We start from the raw sequence: 16,985 nt of genomic DNA, 5'->3' as shown, positions 1-16,985 counted from the left end.
AATTAAATTAGATTTTCTCAATAATCATGAAATTGAAACAAATAGATGTGCTATAAATTGAGACTCATTGAAGTCTCAATTTATATACAGACTCAAGTTCTATCATTTATAATATTAATAGCATATCATGCATATAGTTAATATGTTTAATATTGAAATATTTAATTTGTTGTTTAATTTGTTTCCTTAAAAACAAATTATACAGAGAAAAATCAATAAATAAATTATCCTTTTTAAGGAAGTTTAAATGAGGAACACTTTGAAAGTCAATTCATTAATTTTTTTCTTTCTGCTTGTTTTACGATAGAACTTATATTCCTTCTTTATTTAATTCCCTACCAACTTTACTGGAAGTGATAAATTAAGAATATAGAAGAAAAACGTGTTAAGGTTCTTCATGTAAATATATTCACATACTTTAAATTTGAAAGTAATACTACAAAGGTGTTCATTGATTTCTTATATGGTAAATAAATAAGAGTTATAAAATCTGTAGAGCAACTAAAAGCTAAAAAGACATTAAATGTTTTACCTTTCACTTCTGATGTTTATCTTACACTGGCATTGTGAATGGGTAAGGAAATAGGCCAATGTATTTCACTGAGTATCAGTTTACAGAATACAAAGCCCAGATTCAGATTTTATCTCTATCTAATTTATAAATATCAGGAGACTTAAAATAAAATACTAAATTGGAACCAAAATGTTAAAATTACCATGTAGTTGTTTCCAAGCGAAGTGGACTATTGTAGAGAAATAATAATTTTAGAAACCTAAAAATATAAATTTCAATAACAAAACTGTCAACTTGCATTCCATTAAATTATATTTTAATGCTTTAAATGGTCTTGGATCTTGACTCAGAATAAAATCATATTTAATATATTTTTGTTTCCATTTTTGATATAATATCTATTTTTTTGAATTGAGGTTCTAATTGTGGAAACTATTTTTTGACTATTTAAGACTTTTTAGATGCATGAAGATAAAAGCAGAGTTATTGAAAAGAGTCAACTGAACAATTAAAAAAACTATAATTGGAGTTTTCTTTCTGTCCTCTTCCCCTGATTGTAATGTCACACTGGTACAACTTGATGTGTTGATTACAGAGGTTTGTAGTCAGAAAATAGAAATCAGTTCAACATGTTCAAAATATATGTATCCAACAATCCTGTTTTACGCAAACATTCCAGTATAGTCAATGCTAGATTATTCAACACATTTGTTTTCAAAATTAAGTGTCCATGTGTGTATTTAGGTCCTTGCTCTATGGATCTATTTGCATGTGGCAAGCGCGTGAAAATCTTTTAATTTGTCCACAGGTCTGTTTGAGGTCAGCCACAGGACCAACTTTGGGAGGCTGTTTTGTTCAATGGTCTTGTGAAGACAGAGGCTGAGGGCTCTATAAAGTTTGATCTAGTGTATAACTTCACACTTAAGAAACTAAGTTCAATAAATATCTGTTGAATACTCATGATGTGCAAAATGCACTGGACTTTGGTTGGCACATGATAAGATAATTCCAAACAACCTATAATTTAGTGCAGGGAATAACAAGCACATGTTACTGCAATACAAAACAGACCGAGTGTGTGCAATCCTTAAAAAAAAAGACAAATAAATAGAAGAATCTTATAGATGCTGCTATAAATTAGTAGAAAACACAGTATAAATTTTATCACTAAACTACACTATTTTAAAATCTATTTCCTATATTGTATTTCTAATCAGATATATTACTTTTATGATTTTTATTGTTGTATGTGTTAATGACTTCATGTAAAAATGTAATTGTTTTTCATGAGTAGTATGAATACAATTGATTAGTTTGTGTTTTCTTATCTGTAAAAAAAACCCAGAAAAGTACATTACATTGTGTTCAAAAGTGAGAAGAAGAGTTGTTTGAACAGGATAGTTGTAGAAGGAGTATTGGCAAGCATTAGGCAGGGTGGACTGGAAATCAGGGACGTGTTCCTGGATGATATGACCTTTGATAAAAAGTCTCAAAAACTCTGTGTGGCTTTGAAGGATGGAGGCAAAGGGAAAGAGCATTGTGAGTAAATGACACCAACAGGCTGGAAATTAGGAGGTCATATTTGGAGAACAGGAAGTGACCTTGTCAACAATTCATTAAATCAGAGTATTTTCTATATTAGATTTAAGTCAGAGCAATGTCTAATTAAAATTAGAAATATGTTTTTAATTAGTAGTAGGAAATAGCCTGGAAAGATCAAGTCGTGGAAAAATTAAAATTTTATTCAGAGCTGTATTACTAGTCACTAAACAAAAATGGCTAATTATAGAATGTATTTGAGGTCAAGATTCCCAGAACTGTATTTTTACACTACTTTGGAATGATATTAGAACTCTAGGGAAGTGGTCATGCATCTGAGGGAGCCACACATCCTGCAGTCCCACGGACTCTCACCTGTATCCGTTCTACTTCTAGAAAGGTTGCTGTCTGGAAGGCTCTTTCCCACTGGGCGAGGTCACTTTCCAGCTCCACTGAGAAGTACAGGTCCTCCCCAGACTCAGACTGCACGGTGAAGCAGTGTTTCCGTCGGTCCAGCAGGTCACTGTCCTGGTGAAAACCTGGAGTTACACAGACTGGCATACATCACTTCACATTGCTAACCTGGCCATTCCTGACTGGACCAAGGTGCAGAAGCCACAGGTAAAAAGACAACACTCTGCGAATTCACCAAGTCTTCATTAGACATTATACCAGAACTCCGGGCTTCAAAGCCCCAACACATGACTTCTCTGTCTTTACACTGAAGCATGTCCATAAAATAGAAGTTAGGGTTTCTGGCTTCATCTCTTACTAACAATATAACCACCAAAGCATTTAACATACAAGACTTGGTTTATTACTCTACAAAGGGGTGACACACTATCTCTTCCCTTCCTTACATAACTGTTATGATGTTGAAATTAAATAATGCTTGTGAACATGTTTGTAAATTTTAAGGAACTTTATAAGCAAACCAAAACATTCTTCTCCATGAGAAATGAAAAAGAAAATGAGTCTAATTTGTCTACAGCAATAATATTGCTTAAAAAAAACGCATTATTTACCCTACTTGTGTAACTGTATTTCATTGTATCAAAAAAACGACTTTGATGCTGGCAATTTCTTGGTCTTACCAGAAGTTTTCAACTGAAGTGTTCACAAATTTACATGTATTCCAATTTAAGAGATATTAACATGAGAAAAAAAAGTGAAGCAAATAATTTATGAAACAGAGTAACCCAATGCAACATGTCAGATATAGCATTTTAAATACAGTCATGTGCCGCATAAGGATGTTTGGGTTAATGATGAACTGCATATGCGACGGTGATCCTATAAGGTTATAAGGGAGCTGAAAAATTTCTATCCCCTAGCAATGTCATAGCCATTGTAATGTCATAGAGCAATGCATTACTCTTGTGTTTGTGGTCATGCTGGTGTAAACAAACCTGCTGTGCTGACAGCTGTTTAAGTCTAGCACATATGATTATGATGTATGCTACATAATAATAATGATGATAAGAAAGATTATGTTACTGGTTTATGTATTTACTGTATTATAGTAATACAGTAAATATTACTGTATTTACTGTACTCCTATTTTTTAGTGTACTCCTTCTATTTATTAAAAATATAGTTAACTATAAAACAGGCTCAAGCAGTTCCTTCAGAAGGTATCCAGAAGACAGCATCATTATCATAAGAAATGACAGCTCCATGCGTGTTATTGCCCCTGAAGACCTTCCAGTGGGACAAGATGTGATGGTGGAACTCATCCTGACTATATGCAGGCCAAGGCTAATGTGTGTGTTTCTGTCTTACTTTTTATAAAAATTTTAAAAAGCCAAAAATAAAAAAGTAATTTGTAAATTTAAAAGTAGAAAAAAATGTAGAGAATAAGGATATAGAATAATTTTGTACAGCTACATAATGTGTTTGTGTTTTAAGATAAGCACTTTTACAAAAAACGCCAAAGTTGAAAAAATTAACTTTGTAAAGTAAAAAATGTTACAGTAAGCTAAGGTTAGTTTATTATTGCAGAAAAAAATACTTTTTATAAATGTTGTGTAGTCTAAGTGCTCAGTATTTATAAAGTCTATAGTGCTGTATAGTAACATCCTAGGCCTTCACATTTACTCATCACTCATTCATTGACTCACCCAGAGCAACTACCATCCTGCAAACTCCATTCATGGTAAACGCCCTGTACCTGTGTATCATTTTTTTTTTAAATCTTTTAGATTGTACTTTTACTTTACTTTTTCTATGTGTAGATGTGTTTAAACAACTACTTACCATTATGTTACTTTTGCCTACAGTATTCAGTACAGTCATATGCTATACATGTGTGTAACCTAGGAGAAATAGGCTGTACTGTATAACCTCGCTGTGCAGTACGTTATGCTGTCTCAGGTTGTGCAAGCAAATTCTGTGGTGTTCATACAACAGTAGAACCATCTAACTGAGAGGCATTTCCTGAAATATATCTCAGTTGTTAAATGACTGTATATATGCTGTATCTATGCAGTGTACTGAAAATTGTCAAAGGGTTAATCACTGGTATCTGTAATCATTTCTCATAAGGAGGGGTGTAAGTGTATCATTATTAAACACCCAAAATGTTAGATGGAATTCTCTGCTCTGGCAAATGTTTAAAAAATAATAACTATTTTCATTGTTTCCTGCTTGCATTCTTATAATTGCTGGAAGAGAGCTAATGGAAGGCATTTACTTCCAGGGTTGTAGAATTTAGCTCTGACCCTTGCTGCCAGTAGATGCTCAGAAAGCTAAAAGGACGATAAACGCTGTGCTTGTTGATTTTCCTACTCTGTCTGAAGGGAGAAAAAAATGAAAACATAATATGTTTGAGAGTACAATCCAATGATAAATTGTAAATACTTTTTAGCAGTTTTGGGTTTATAATATCTATGGAGGGAACAATGAGAGATAATAACCACGCAAGTAAATATATTAGTACAAATTATTGTAAATGCCATTATAAAAAAAAATAAGAGGCTGGGCGCAGTGGCTCATGTCAGTAATCCCAGCAATTTGGGAGGCCGAGGTGGGCAGATCACTTGAGGTTGGGAGTTCCAGACCAGACTGTCCCACACGGTGAAACCCCATTTCTACTAAAAATACAAAAATTAGCCGGACATGGTGGTGCATCCCTGTAATTCCAGCTACGTGGGAGTCTGAGGCAGGAGAATCACTTGAACCTGGGATGAGGAGGTTGCAGTGAGCCAAGACTGTGCCACTGCACTCCAGCATGGGCAACCAGAGGGAAACTCCATCTCAAAAAGAGGAAGAAGAAGAGGAAGAAGAAGAGGGAGAAGGAGGAGGAGGAGGAGAAGGAGAAGAAGAAGAAGAAGAAAAGAAGAAGGAGAAGAAGAAGAAGAAGAAGAAGAGGAAGATGAAGTGGAAGAGGAAGGTGAAGAAGAAGAAGAAGGAAGAAGAAAAAGAAGAGGAAGAAAAAGAGGAGGAAGAAGAGGAAGAGGAAGAGGAACGCAAAGAAGAAGAAGAAGAAGAAGGAGAAGAAGAAAAAGGTATTATATCACAATAGATTGAAAAGCTAGAGAAATGTTCTCTAGGAAGTAAATTTTAAACAGTGGCTGAAAACGAGTAGAATATCAAAGATAAAGTATAGAAAAAGGGTGTTCTTTCCAGACAGTGGATGGGACTGGCTGGGGCCAAGTCAGGCATTTCAGAAATTCAAAGAAAAGGAGGCAGAAACATTGAGAGCTGAAGCTAGGGAAGGACATGGGATGATTGATCTGGTTATAAAGTTTGGACTTGAACACAGTATAATGACAAGCTACTATAGCAAAAATTTTAGTATGCCCTCTCTTTATACTGCAGATATTTCAACATCTACCTTAGCTTTTTAAATTGATAAATTGGCAAAAAAAAACTATAACTAAACATTGCAGTTTCCAGAAACCTTGCCAATTTTATGGTTTATTAAATTGCCCTTCATTTTCCTTATAATAAAAAATATTATCTAATGTCATTATTAGTCAGAAAATTTTGTTATTTTTTCCTTTTCATAAATCACATGTAGCAATAGGATCTTAAAATGGACTTCATGTAAGATTTTCTATTTTCTTAGCAAAACTTTACTCCTTTGCTCTTTTAAAACTCAATTTAAGATCTTCTGTTATATTACCCAAGTCGTGACTCTCTCTCAGACAAAGCATCCTCTAATCAACTCTGCAAATATAGTTTCAGCATCTCTGAAAACTTCTTGCCATTTCCTGTTGTTATTTATAATATACTTCTCATGAACTGACTCACACTGCAAATGGCATCTGAGCACCCAGGTCTCATTTTAGTGAGGGAGAGAAATATGTTAAAATAACGAGCATATGACAGTGCTATAGAGGTAACATGCTAAGGAAGCAGAATAAGGAACGATAAATCATCTTGAGGGAAAGTGGAGGGGGAAAGTTGTATTGTAGGGAGAGACTGTAGTACCATCAAGGACTTAAAGACAAATGCAAGAGCAACCTGGTGCAAGCCTGAAAAAGACCAGGTGATCCTGCTAAGAAATTCATAGAATGCACCTGCCAGGAAAAGATATTGGAGAGTTAAGTGAGAAGGGGGCAGCATAGACTCTAAGCTTTAGATGGCTAAGAGTGGATGGGTGGGAGGAGGAGAAACTTTGGAAAAAGCAGGGGTTCCTTTATCAGAAATTTAGTGAAAAGTGACTATAGCTCAATCATTTTAAAGATCTACTTTCAACGTAATCATCTAAAATCATTGACACTAGATTTCTTTTACTAGAGTTTCTACCTTTGCTGCCTATAACATTTCAAAAGATTGTGTTCCTTTATGGTTGCAGTCATTATCAAGTTATATGCAAGTAATAATATATATATAACTAACTGAAAAACTAAATAAGATACTCTTAGAGACTGGCATTGACTAGAAGCATTAGTATAATAAGGAGTATTTACACGATTATCCACATAGGTTTAAATAAGAATGTATATATTCCCCTTTCTCACCCTCATTCTCTCTCTAACATACATGCAGGAGCTGTCATAAGGTGATAAGAACAAAAGTTCTAGCTTCAGAATTCTGTCTTGATTTGAATCTCCTCTCTTTTATTTATTAGTAGGTAATCCTTGGCAAGTTGATTACCATATATATAGCTTCCTTCACTCATCACTAAAGTGGAAATAATTAATTGATCTGATGATTAAATAAGATACTATATTTAATTCTTTGCTTAGTCTCTAATACTTGGAAGTACTTAATCAATGTTGGAAATTTTTGTTGTCAGTATTGATTCAATAAAATAAATACAGATAAATATTCGTATCATTTCCTAACTTGCCTTCTATGGCTTGCTCTCTGCATGCATTTCTCTTTTGTCATAGTTTGACTTATGCCCCAGTAGAAAGAATAGCCTCCAGAATACTTTTTTGCCAACTGGAAAGTATCATTTAATAATGGTAATGATAATAATAATAGCTAAACATATCAAGAACTCATCAGTTGCATTTTTCTCAATTCTCTCACTTCTCCAGAAGTATCTTCTATTTTGTTAGATTTGTTCCAAGTTCTCTCAGATTTATAAAGCAATATTACAAAGAAACAACAGGTTTTTTTTTCAAGATGGCTGACTAGATGCTTTTCCAGGGTACTTCATCCACTTAGAAGAATGACAATGGTGTGTAGACAATCACACTTTGCACATATGAAAGCAAAATCAAATATTGGGACCCCAAACTCACTATACCAAAGGGCTAAGTTTAGGTAGTTAGTCATGAAAAAACTGCCTTCCTTTCATTCCCAAAAAGCTGTAATTTCATGTTTACTTTACTTTACGTAAAATGTACCTTTTCTGCTCATTAGTAAGATCCTCACAAGAACGTGACCACTTATCTCATTGCCTACCCAGACTTTTTTCTTTCTTCCTCTTCCTGCTTGCTTTTTCCCTGTTAAATATTGAAGTTCCCAGAACCCTTTTTTAAAAAAAGCACAGGGTACAGATCTCCTTGTGATTTGTGTTTCTTTTTCCCAGGCATGTTCTCAACCTTGGCAAAATAAATCTCTAATTGATTAAGATCCACCTCAGTCACTTTTTTGTTTACAAACATATTATCCAAGAGAGAACACAGGAGTTCAACAGTAACACATGAAGAAACTCCAGAATCTGACCAGAAAAAGAAGAACAGTCAGCCTGTGTGGCTGTGGGACTGGCTGAAAATGAGAAGAGAGTAAATTCCCAATATGGGAGAGGGTGAGTGAGTATGTTTCTGTGGTCCAATTTCCCACTATAGAATCATATAATTCAGGCCACGGTAGAGCACCATGACTTTTCTAAGCCCTAGATCTACCTTGGGGGGTGGCTGGGAGACTGTAAGAAGTACCTGCTCTGGGAAGTGTCCCATGCACTTCCCGAGACCTGGGAACATACAACAGAACACCATTCTTGATCCTAGCTCTTTGCAAGCTGTGCACAGTCCTGAAAACTAGCAGCAGTGGCAGCCTTTGTCATTAAAGAGGCTCTAGCTGTATCCTGGGGATCTGGTGCTCAAGCAGGGAAGAGGTTCCCACAGCCAGAACCGAGAATCAAGTATGGCATGGGCTCCAGCCATTGGCATGCTGGAACCAGGCTCACCCCATCTTCCACTTCACCCCCTTCCCCCGCCAGTACAGGAGGGGATTTGTTTGGGAGGCATAGTGTTGGGCTGTGCAGTGACTCCTAAGGCCTGGGGCAGCTTGTGTTGACAACTAGAAGTAAACTGCACTAACTAAGTGAATAGCCAAACCTACTGACAAAGTTGAGAAGGTGGTGAGCCCCACCAAAAATGGGGGCATGAGAGAGAATCACATCTCACTCCTCTTGGCCAAAGTAGCAGTACTGAGTCCACACCCTTATGCTTATATGCTCACAAACTAGAAAACCTAGAGGAAATGGACAAATTCCTGAAAACTTACTACTTCCTAAGATTGAATCAGGAAGAAATAAAAACCATGAATAGAGAAATAACAACATTGGATTTAAAATCCAATAAAAAAATCTCCCAACTAAGAAAAGTCTCCCAACAAAGAAAATCCCAGGAACAGATGGATCCACAACCAAATTCTAGCAAATGTACAAGGAAGAACTGGTGCCAATACTCCTGAAACTTTTCAAAAAATTGAAAAGGAATTTCTCCCTAACTTATTATACAAAGCCTGTATCACCCTGACACCAAAGTCAGCCAGAAACACAATAACAAAAAATAAAACTACAGACCTATATCCCTAATTAACACAGATATAAAAATTATCAATAAATTCTCAACAAACTAAATCCAACACATCAAAAAGATATTACATCATGACCAACTTGATTTTACACCAGAGATGCAAGAATGATTCAACATATGCAAACAAATAAATGTCATACATTACCTAAACAGAATTAAGGCCAAAAATCATATGATCATCTCAACAGACACAGAAAAAGAATTTTTTAAAATTCAACATTGCTTCATAAGAGCACAAGCTCAAAACCCTCAACAAATGAGGCATAGAAGGAACATACCTCAAAATAATAAAGGTCATATATGACAAACCCACAGTCAACATCATACTGAAAATCGAAAAGTTGAAAGTATTCCCCATAAGAACTGGACTATGAGAAGTATGTCCACTCTTACCACTCCTATTTAACATAGTAATAAAGTACTAGCCAGAACAATTAGGCAAGAGAAATAAACCAAAGTCATCCACATTGGAAAACCGAAAGTCAATTATCCTTGTTTGCTGATGATATAATCATGTATCTCAAAAAATCTAAAGACTACACCAAAAAACTTTTATATTCAATGAATAAATTCAATAACATTTCACAATACAAAATTAACATACAAAAATCAGTAGCTTTTCTACACAGCAACAATAATGCAGTTGAAAGGAGGGCAATCTTATTTATAATAACTTCCAAAAAAACCCAGAAATATATTTAAGCAAGGAGGAAAAAGAGATCTACCAGAAAAACTGCAAAACACTGATAAAAGAAATTATAGTTGACATAAACAAATGACAAAACAGCCCATACTTATGGATCAATAGAATTAATATTGTTAAAATGGCCATATTTCCCAAAACAATTTACAATTTCAATGCAATGTCTATCAAAGTACCAAAGTCATATTTCACAGATTAGAAAATAAATTCTAAAATTGATATGGAACCCCAAAAGACCCCAAATTAGCCAAAGCAATCATAAACAAAAATAACAAAGCTGGAGGCATCACATTACCTGAATTCAAATAATACTAGATGTCTATAGTAAGCAAAATAGCATGGTACTGGCATAAAAACAGACAAATAGATCAATGGAACAGAAGAGAGATCCCAGAAATAAAGCTATATACCTACAGCCAAGTGAACTTTGTCAAAGTCAACAAGAATATACACTGGGTAAAGGACATCTTATTTCATAAATGGTGCCAGGAAAATTGGATGGCCATATGCAGAAAATGAAACCAGACTCCTATCAATCACCATATAAAAAATTAACTCAAGATGAATTAAAGACCATAAGACTCGAAACTATTAATATTCTAGAAGAAAACCTAGGGATGTCTTCTGGACATTGGCCTAGGCAAAGATTTTATGACAAAGTCCTCAAAGCAAACATAGAACTTAATTAAATTAAAAACTTCTGCAAAGCAAAAGAAATAACTGACAAAGTAAATATACAACCTAAGAATGAGAAAAAAATATTTTCAAGCCATGCAACTAAGAGAGGGCTAATACCCAGAATCTATGAGGAACTCAGACAACTCCTCAAGAAGAAAACAAATAACCCCATTAAAAAGTGGGCAAAGGACATGAACAGACATTTTGTCAAAAGAAAACATACAAGTGACCATCAGACATTTGAAAAAATGCTCAACATCACCAATCATAAGATAAATTCAAATTTAAGCCACAGTGAGATACCATCTTATCCCAGTCAGAATGGCTATTACTAAAATGTCATAAAATAACAGATTTGGTGAAGATATAGAGAAAAGGAAATGCTTATACACTGTTGGTGAAAATGCAAATTGGTACTAACTTTATGGAAAACAACATGGAGATTCCTCAAAGAAATAAAAATAGAACTACTATTCAATCTAGCAATTCCACTACTGGGTATATACCCAAAGGAAAAGAAACCATTTTATCAAAACATGACCTGAACTCATATGTTTATCACAGCACTATTCAAAATAGCAAACATATGGAATCAACCTATGTGATGAATAACAAAAATTATATATATACATATATGTATATATAATTCAATACTACTCATCCATTAAAAAGAATACAATTATGTCTTTTGCAGCAATATTGATGGAACTGGAGGCCGTTATCCTAAATGAAATAACTCAGAAATAGAAAGTCAAATACTGTAGATCCTTACTTATAATTGGGAACTAAACAATGGGTAAGCCTCGACATATAGAATGGAATAATAGACATTGAAGACTTCAAAGGGTAAGAGGGTGGAATATGGGTAAAGATTAAAAATTTACCTATTTGGGTAATAGGTGCACTAGAAGCTCACACTTCACCACTACACAATATATGCATGTAAGAAATATACACTGGTACTTCCTAAGTATAAATAAATAAGAAATAAAAACAGACAAAAATTAAAAGTCACTCATAATTCCTTCATTTAGGAATAATTATTAATATTTTGGCTTATCTACTCAGTAAATAAACTATACTTGACTGTCAGAAACAGTCCATTGCTAAGCATTTTGTGTATCTATTACAAATGGTATTGTTCGATTTTTTTAAAACATTGGTTGTTAATGTAAAGAAACACTACTAATTTTTGTGTTGATATTGTATCCTGTAACTTTCCTAAATTTGTTTCTATTTTTAACGGTTTTGTGTGTGTGTGTGTGTGTGTGAGTTGGGGGATCTTGGGTTTTTTAAACATATAAGATCGTATCACCTGCAAACTGGGACAATTTAGTATTTTCTTTTTCAGTCTGTATGCCATTTATTCCTTCCTCTTGCCTAATTTCTCTGGCTTGGACCTTCAACACTATAATGAATAGGAGTGGTGATAGTGGGCATTCTTGTTTTGTTTCAGGTCTTACAGGAAATGCTTTTAACTTTTCCTTGTTGAGAGTAATGTTGACTTTTGGCTTGTCATATATGGCCTTTATTGTGTTGAAGTACATTTCTTTTATAACTAATCTGTTGGGAGTTTTTTTTTAATTATAAAAGAATGTTGAATTTTGTCAAATGCTTTGTGTTTTATAAAATAATTATATGATATTTGTCCTTCATTTCATTAATGTGGCGTATCCCACTTATTAATTTGCAAATGTTGAACCATCTTTGCATTCCAGGGATAAATCCCACTTGATCCTGGTAAATGATTATTTTAATGTGTTGTTGAATTTGGTTGGCTAGTATTATGTTGAGGATTTTCACAGTTATGTTTATAAAGTGTGTTGGCCTATAATTTTCTTTTCTTATGATGTCTTTGCCTTTGGTATCAGGGTAATGTTATCCTCACAAAAAGAGTTTGGAAGTGTTCCCTCAAGAATTATTTGGAGTAATTGGTAGAAAATTGGCATCAGTTCTTATTAAAATGTTTGATAGAATTCAACAGTGAGGCCATCAGGCCTTGGGATTTTCTCTGATGGGAGACTTCTTATTACTAATTCAGTCTCCTCACCCATTATTGTTCTCTTCACATTTTTATTTATTCAGCATTTACTCTTAGTAGGTTGTATGTGTCCCAGAATGTATTCATTTCTTCTAGGTTATCCAATCTTTTGGCATATACTTTTTCATAAATTTGATTATGATCCTTTGTATTTCTGTGGTATCAGATGTAATATTTCATTTTTAATTCCTGGTTTTATTTATTTGAGTCTCTTATCTTTTTTCTTAGTTTAGCTAAAGGTTGTGAATATGATACATTTTTTCAAAAAAAAAACTCTTCATTTCCTTGGTCTTTCTTTTCTAGTCTCTAATTTGTTTATTTATGTTCTTTATTATTTTCTTCCTTCTAATAATTTTGGACTGTTTCCTCTTGCTTTTCTAATTTCTTGAGGTGTAACATTAGGCTGCTTATATGAAATCTTTCTCCTTTTCTAATGTAGGTGGTTGTTGATATAAACTTCCCTATAAGATTTGCTTTTCTGTATCCCATAGGTTTTGGTATGTTATGTTTTCATTTTCATTTGTCTTAAGAAATTTTTAAATGTATCTTTCAATTTTATCATTGACCCATTGGTTGTTCAGGAGCATGTTGTTTAATATTCATATATTTGTGAATTTATAAAACCCTTACTGTTATTGATTTCTAGTTTCATATTATTGAGGTTGAAAAAGTACTTGATGTGATTTTAATCTTCATAAATTTGCTGAGACTTGTCTTGTGGCTTAAATGATTTATCCTGGAGAATGTCCCATATGTGCTTGAGCAGAATGTGTATTCTGTTGCTGTTAAGTGGAAGGTTCTACAAATGTTATGAGGTCCATTTGGTCTAACACATTGTTCAAATCCAATATTTCCTTATTAATTTTCTGTCTGGGTGATCTGTCCAATATTGAAGCCTCTATAATTGTTATATTGCAATTCATTTCTCTTTTCAGGTCCTTTAATATTAGCTTTATATATTTAGGTGTCCTACTGTTGGGTGCATTTATATATTTACAATTGTTACACACTCTCAAAGAACTTATCCCGGGGGAGGAGCCAAGATGGCCGAATAGGAACAGCTCGTCTACAGCTCCCAGCGTGAGTGATGCAGAAGACGGGTGATTTCTGCATTTCCAACTGAGGTACTGGGTTCATCTCACTGGGGAGTGCCAGATAGTAGGTGCAGGACAATGGGTGCCCAGCACTGTGCACAAGCCGAAGCAGGGCGAGGCATCGCCTCACCCGGGAAGTGCAAGGGGTCAGGGAATTCCCTTTCATAGTCAAAGAAAGGGGTGACAGACGGTATCTGGAAAATTGGGTCACTCCCACCCTAATATTGCGCTTTTCCAGTGGGCTTAAAAAATGGCACATCAGGAGATTATATCCTGCACCTGGCTCAAGGGTCCTACACCCATGGAGTCTCACTCATTGCTAACACAGCAGTCCAAGGTCAAACTGCAAGGTGGCAGCAAGGCTTGGGGAGGGGCACCCACCATTGCCGAGTTAGTTTGATTAGGTAAACAAAGCGGCCAGGAAGCTCGAACTGGGTGGAGCCTACCACAGCTCAAGGAGGCCTGCCTGCCTCTGTAGGCTCCACCTCTGGGGGCAGGGCACAGACAAACAAAAAGACAGCAGTAACCTCTGCAGACTTAAATGTCCCTCTCTGACAGCTTTGAAGAGAATAGTGGTTCTCCCAGAACGCAGCTTAAGATCTGAGAACAGGCAGACTGCCTCCTCAAGTGGGTCCCTGACCCCCACATAGCCTAACTGGGAGGCACCCCCCAGTAGGGTCGGATTGACACCTCACATGGCCAGGTACTCCTCCGAGCCAAAACTTCCAGAGGAATGATTAGGCAGCAGCATTTGTGGTTCACCAATGTCCGCTGTTCTGCAGCCACTGCTGCTGAAACCCAGGAAAACAGGGTCTGGGGTGGACCTCCAGCAAACTCCAACAGACCTGCAGCTGAGGGTCCTGTCTGTTAGAAGGAAAACTAACAAACAGAAAGGACATCCACACCAAAAACCCATCTGTACATCACCATCATCAAAGACCAAAGGTAGATAAAACCACAAAGATGGGAAAAAAATAGAGCAGAAAAACTGGAAACCCTAAAAATCAGAGCACCTCTCCTCCTTCAAAGGAACACAGCTCCTCACCAGCAATGGAACAAAGCTGGATGGAGAATGACTTTGACCAGTTGAGAGAAGAAGGCTTCAGATGATCAAACTACTCCGAGCTACAGGAGGAAATTCAAACCAAAGGCAAAGAAGTTAAAAGCTTTGAAAAAAAATTAGACAAATGGATAACTAGAAGAACCAATGCAGAGAAGTCCTTAAAGGACCTGATGGAGCTGAAAACCAAGGCACGAGAGCTACATGACAAATGCAGAAGCCTCAGTAGCTGATGAGATCAACTGGAAGAAAGGGTATCAGTGATGGAAGATGAAATGAATGAAATGAAGCGAGAAGAGAAGTTTAGAGAAAAAAGAATAAAAATAAATGAACAAAGCCTCCAAGAAACATGGGACTATGTGAAAAGACCAAATCTACGTCTGACTGGTGTACCTGAAAGTGACAGGGAGAATGGAACCAAGTTGGAAAACACTCTGCAGGATATGACCCAGGAGAATTTCCTCAATTTAGCAAGGCAGGCCAACATTCAAATTCAGGAAATACAGAGAATGCCACAAAGATACTCCTTGAGAAGAGCAACTCCAAGACACATAATTGTCAGATTCACCAAAGTTGAAATGAAGGAAAAAATGTTAAGGGCAGCCAGAGAGAAAGGTCGGGTTACCCACAAAGGGAAGCCCATCAGACTAACAGCTGATCTCTCTGCAGAAACTCTACAAGCCAGAAGAGAGTGGGGACCAATATTCAACATTCTTAAAGAAAAGAATTTTCAACCCAGAATTGCATATCCAGTCAAACTAAGCTTCATAAGTGAAGGAGAAATAAAATACTTTACAGAGAAGCAAATGCTGAGAGATTTTGTCACCACCAGGCCTGCACTAAAAGAGCTCTTGAAGGAAGCACTAAACATGGAAAGGAACAACCGGTACCAGCCACTGCAAAAACATGCCAAATTGTAAAGACCATCAACGCTAGGAAGAAACCGCATCAACTAACAAAATAACCAGCTAAATCATAATGACAGGATCAAATTCACACATAACAATATTAACTTTAAATGTAAACGGGCTAAATGCTCCAATTAAAAGACACAGACTGGCAAATTGGATAAAGAGTCAAGACCCATCAGTGTGCTGTATTCAGGAAACCCATCTCACGTGCAGAGACACACATAGGCTCAAAATAAAGGGATGGAGGGAGATCTACCAAGCAAATGGAAAACAACAAAAGGCAGGGGTTGCAATCCTAGTCTCTGATAAAACAGACTTTAAACCAACAAAGATCAAAAGAGACAAAGAAGGCCGTTACATAATGGTAAAAGGTTCAATTCAACAAGAAGAGCTAACTATCCTAAATATATATGCACCCAATACAGGAGCAGCCAGATTCATAAAGCAAGTCCTGGGTGACCTACAAAGAGGCTTAGACTCCCACACAATAATAATGGGAGACTTTAACACCCCACTGTCAACATGAGACAGATCAACGAGACAGAAAGTTAACAAGGATACCCAGGAATTGAACTTAGCCCTGCACCAAGCGGACCTAATAGACATCTACAGAACTTGCCACACCAAATCAACAGAATATACATTCTTTTCAGCACCACGCACACCTACTCCAAAACTGACCACATAGTTGGAAGTAAAGCTCTCCTCAGCAAATGGAAAAGACCAGAAATTATAACAAACTGTCTCTCAGACCACAGCGCAATCAAACTAGAACTCAGGATTAAGAAACTCACTCAAAACCACTCAACTACATGGAAACTGAACAACCTGTTCCTGAATGACTACTGGGTAATGAAAGGAAGGGAGAAATAAAGATGTTCTTTGAAAGCAACGAGAACAAAGACACAACATACCAGAATCTCTGGGACACACTCAAACCAGTGTGTAGAGGGAATTTTATAGCACTAAATGCCCACAAGAGAAAGCAGGAAAGATCTAAAATTGACACCCTAACATCACAATTAAAAGAACTACAGAAGCAAGAGCAAACACATTCAAAAGCTAGCAGAAGGCAAGAAGTAACTAAGATCAGAGCAGAACTGAAGGAAATAGAGACACAAAAAAACCTTCAAAAATTAATGAATCCAGGAGCCGGTTTTTTGAAAAGATCAACAAAATCGATAGACTGCTAGGAAGACTAATAAAGAAGAAAAGAGAGAAG

The 16,985-nt window shown here is 35.9% G+C and overlaps 1 protein-coding gene across 9 annotated transcripts in view; it reads right to left on the bottom strand.

The window, feature by feature from the left end:
• Positions 1-16,985, bottom strand: part of SNTG1 (syntrophin gamma 1) — an 865,234-nt gene that overhangs the window by 89,090 nt on the left and 759,159 nt on the right. For all 9 annotated transcript variants that reach the window (XM_034966056.3, XM_063606752.1, XM_034966057.3 and 6 more), the window contains one exon: positions 2,429-2,581. In XM_034966056.3, coding sequence (XP_034821947.3) covers positions 2,429-2,581 — 153 coding nt within the window. The remainder of the gene's footprint in view (positions 1-2,428; positions 2,582-16,985) is intronic.

The sequence above is a fragment of the Pan paniscus genome, chromosome 7 (genome assembly GCF_029289425.2).
Source record: "Pan paniscus chromosome 7, NHGRI_mPanPan1-v2.0_pri, whole genome shotgun sequence".
NCBI classification, from domain to species: Eukaryota; Metazoa; Chordata; class Mammalia; order Primates; family Hominidae; genus Pan; species Pan paniscus.
Note: the sequence above shows the minus strand (reverse complement) of the source record. Positions and strands in the feature narration are given on the sequence as shown.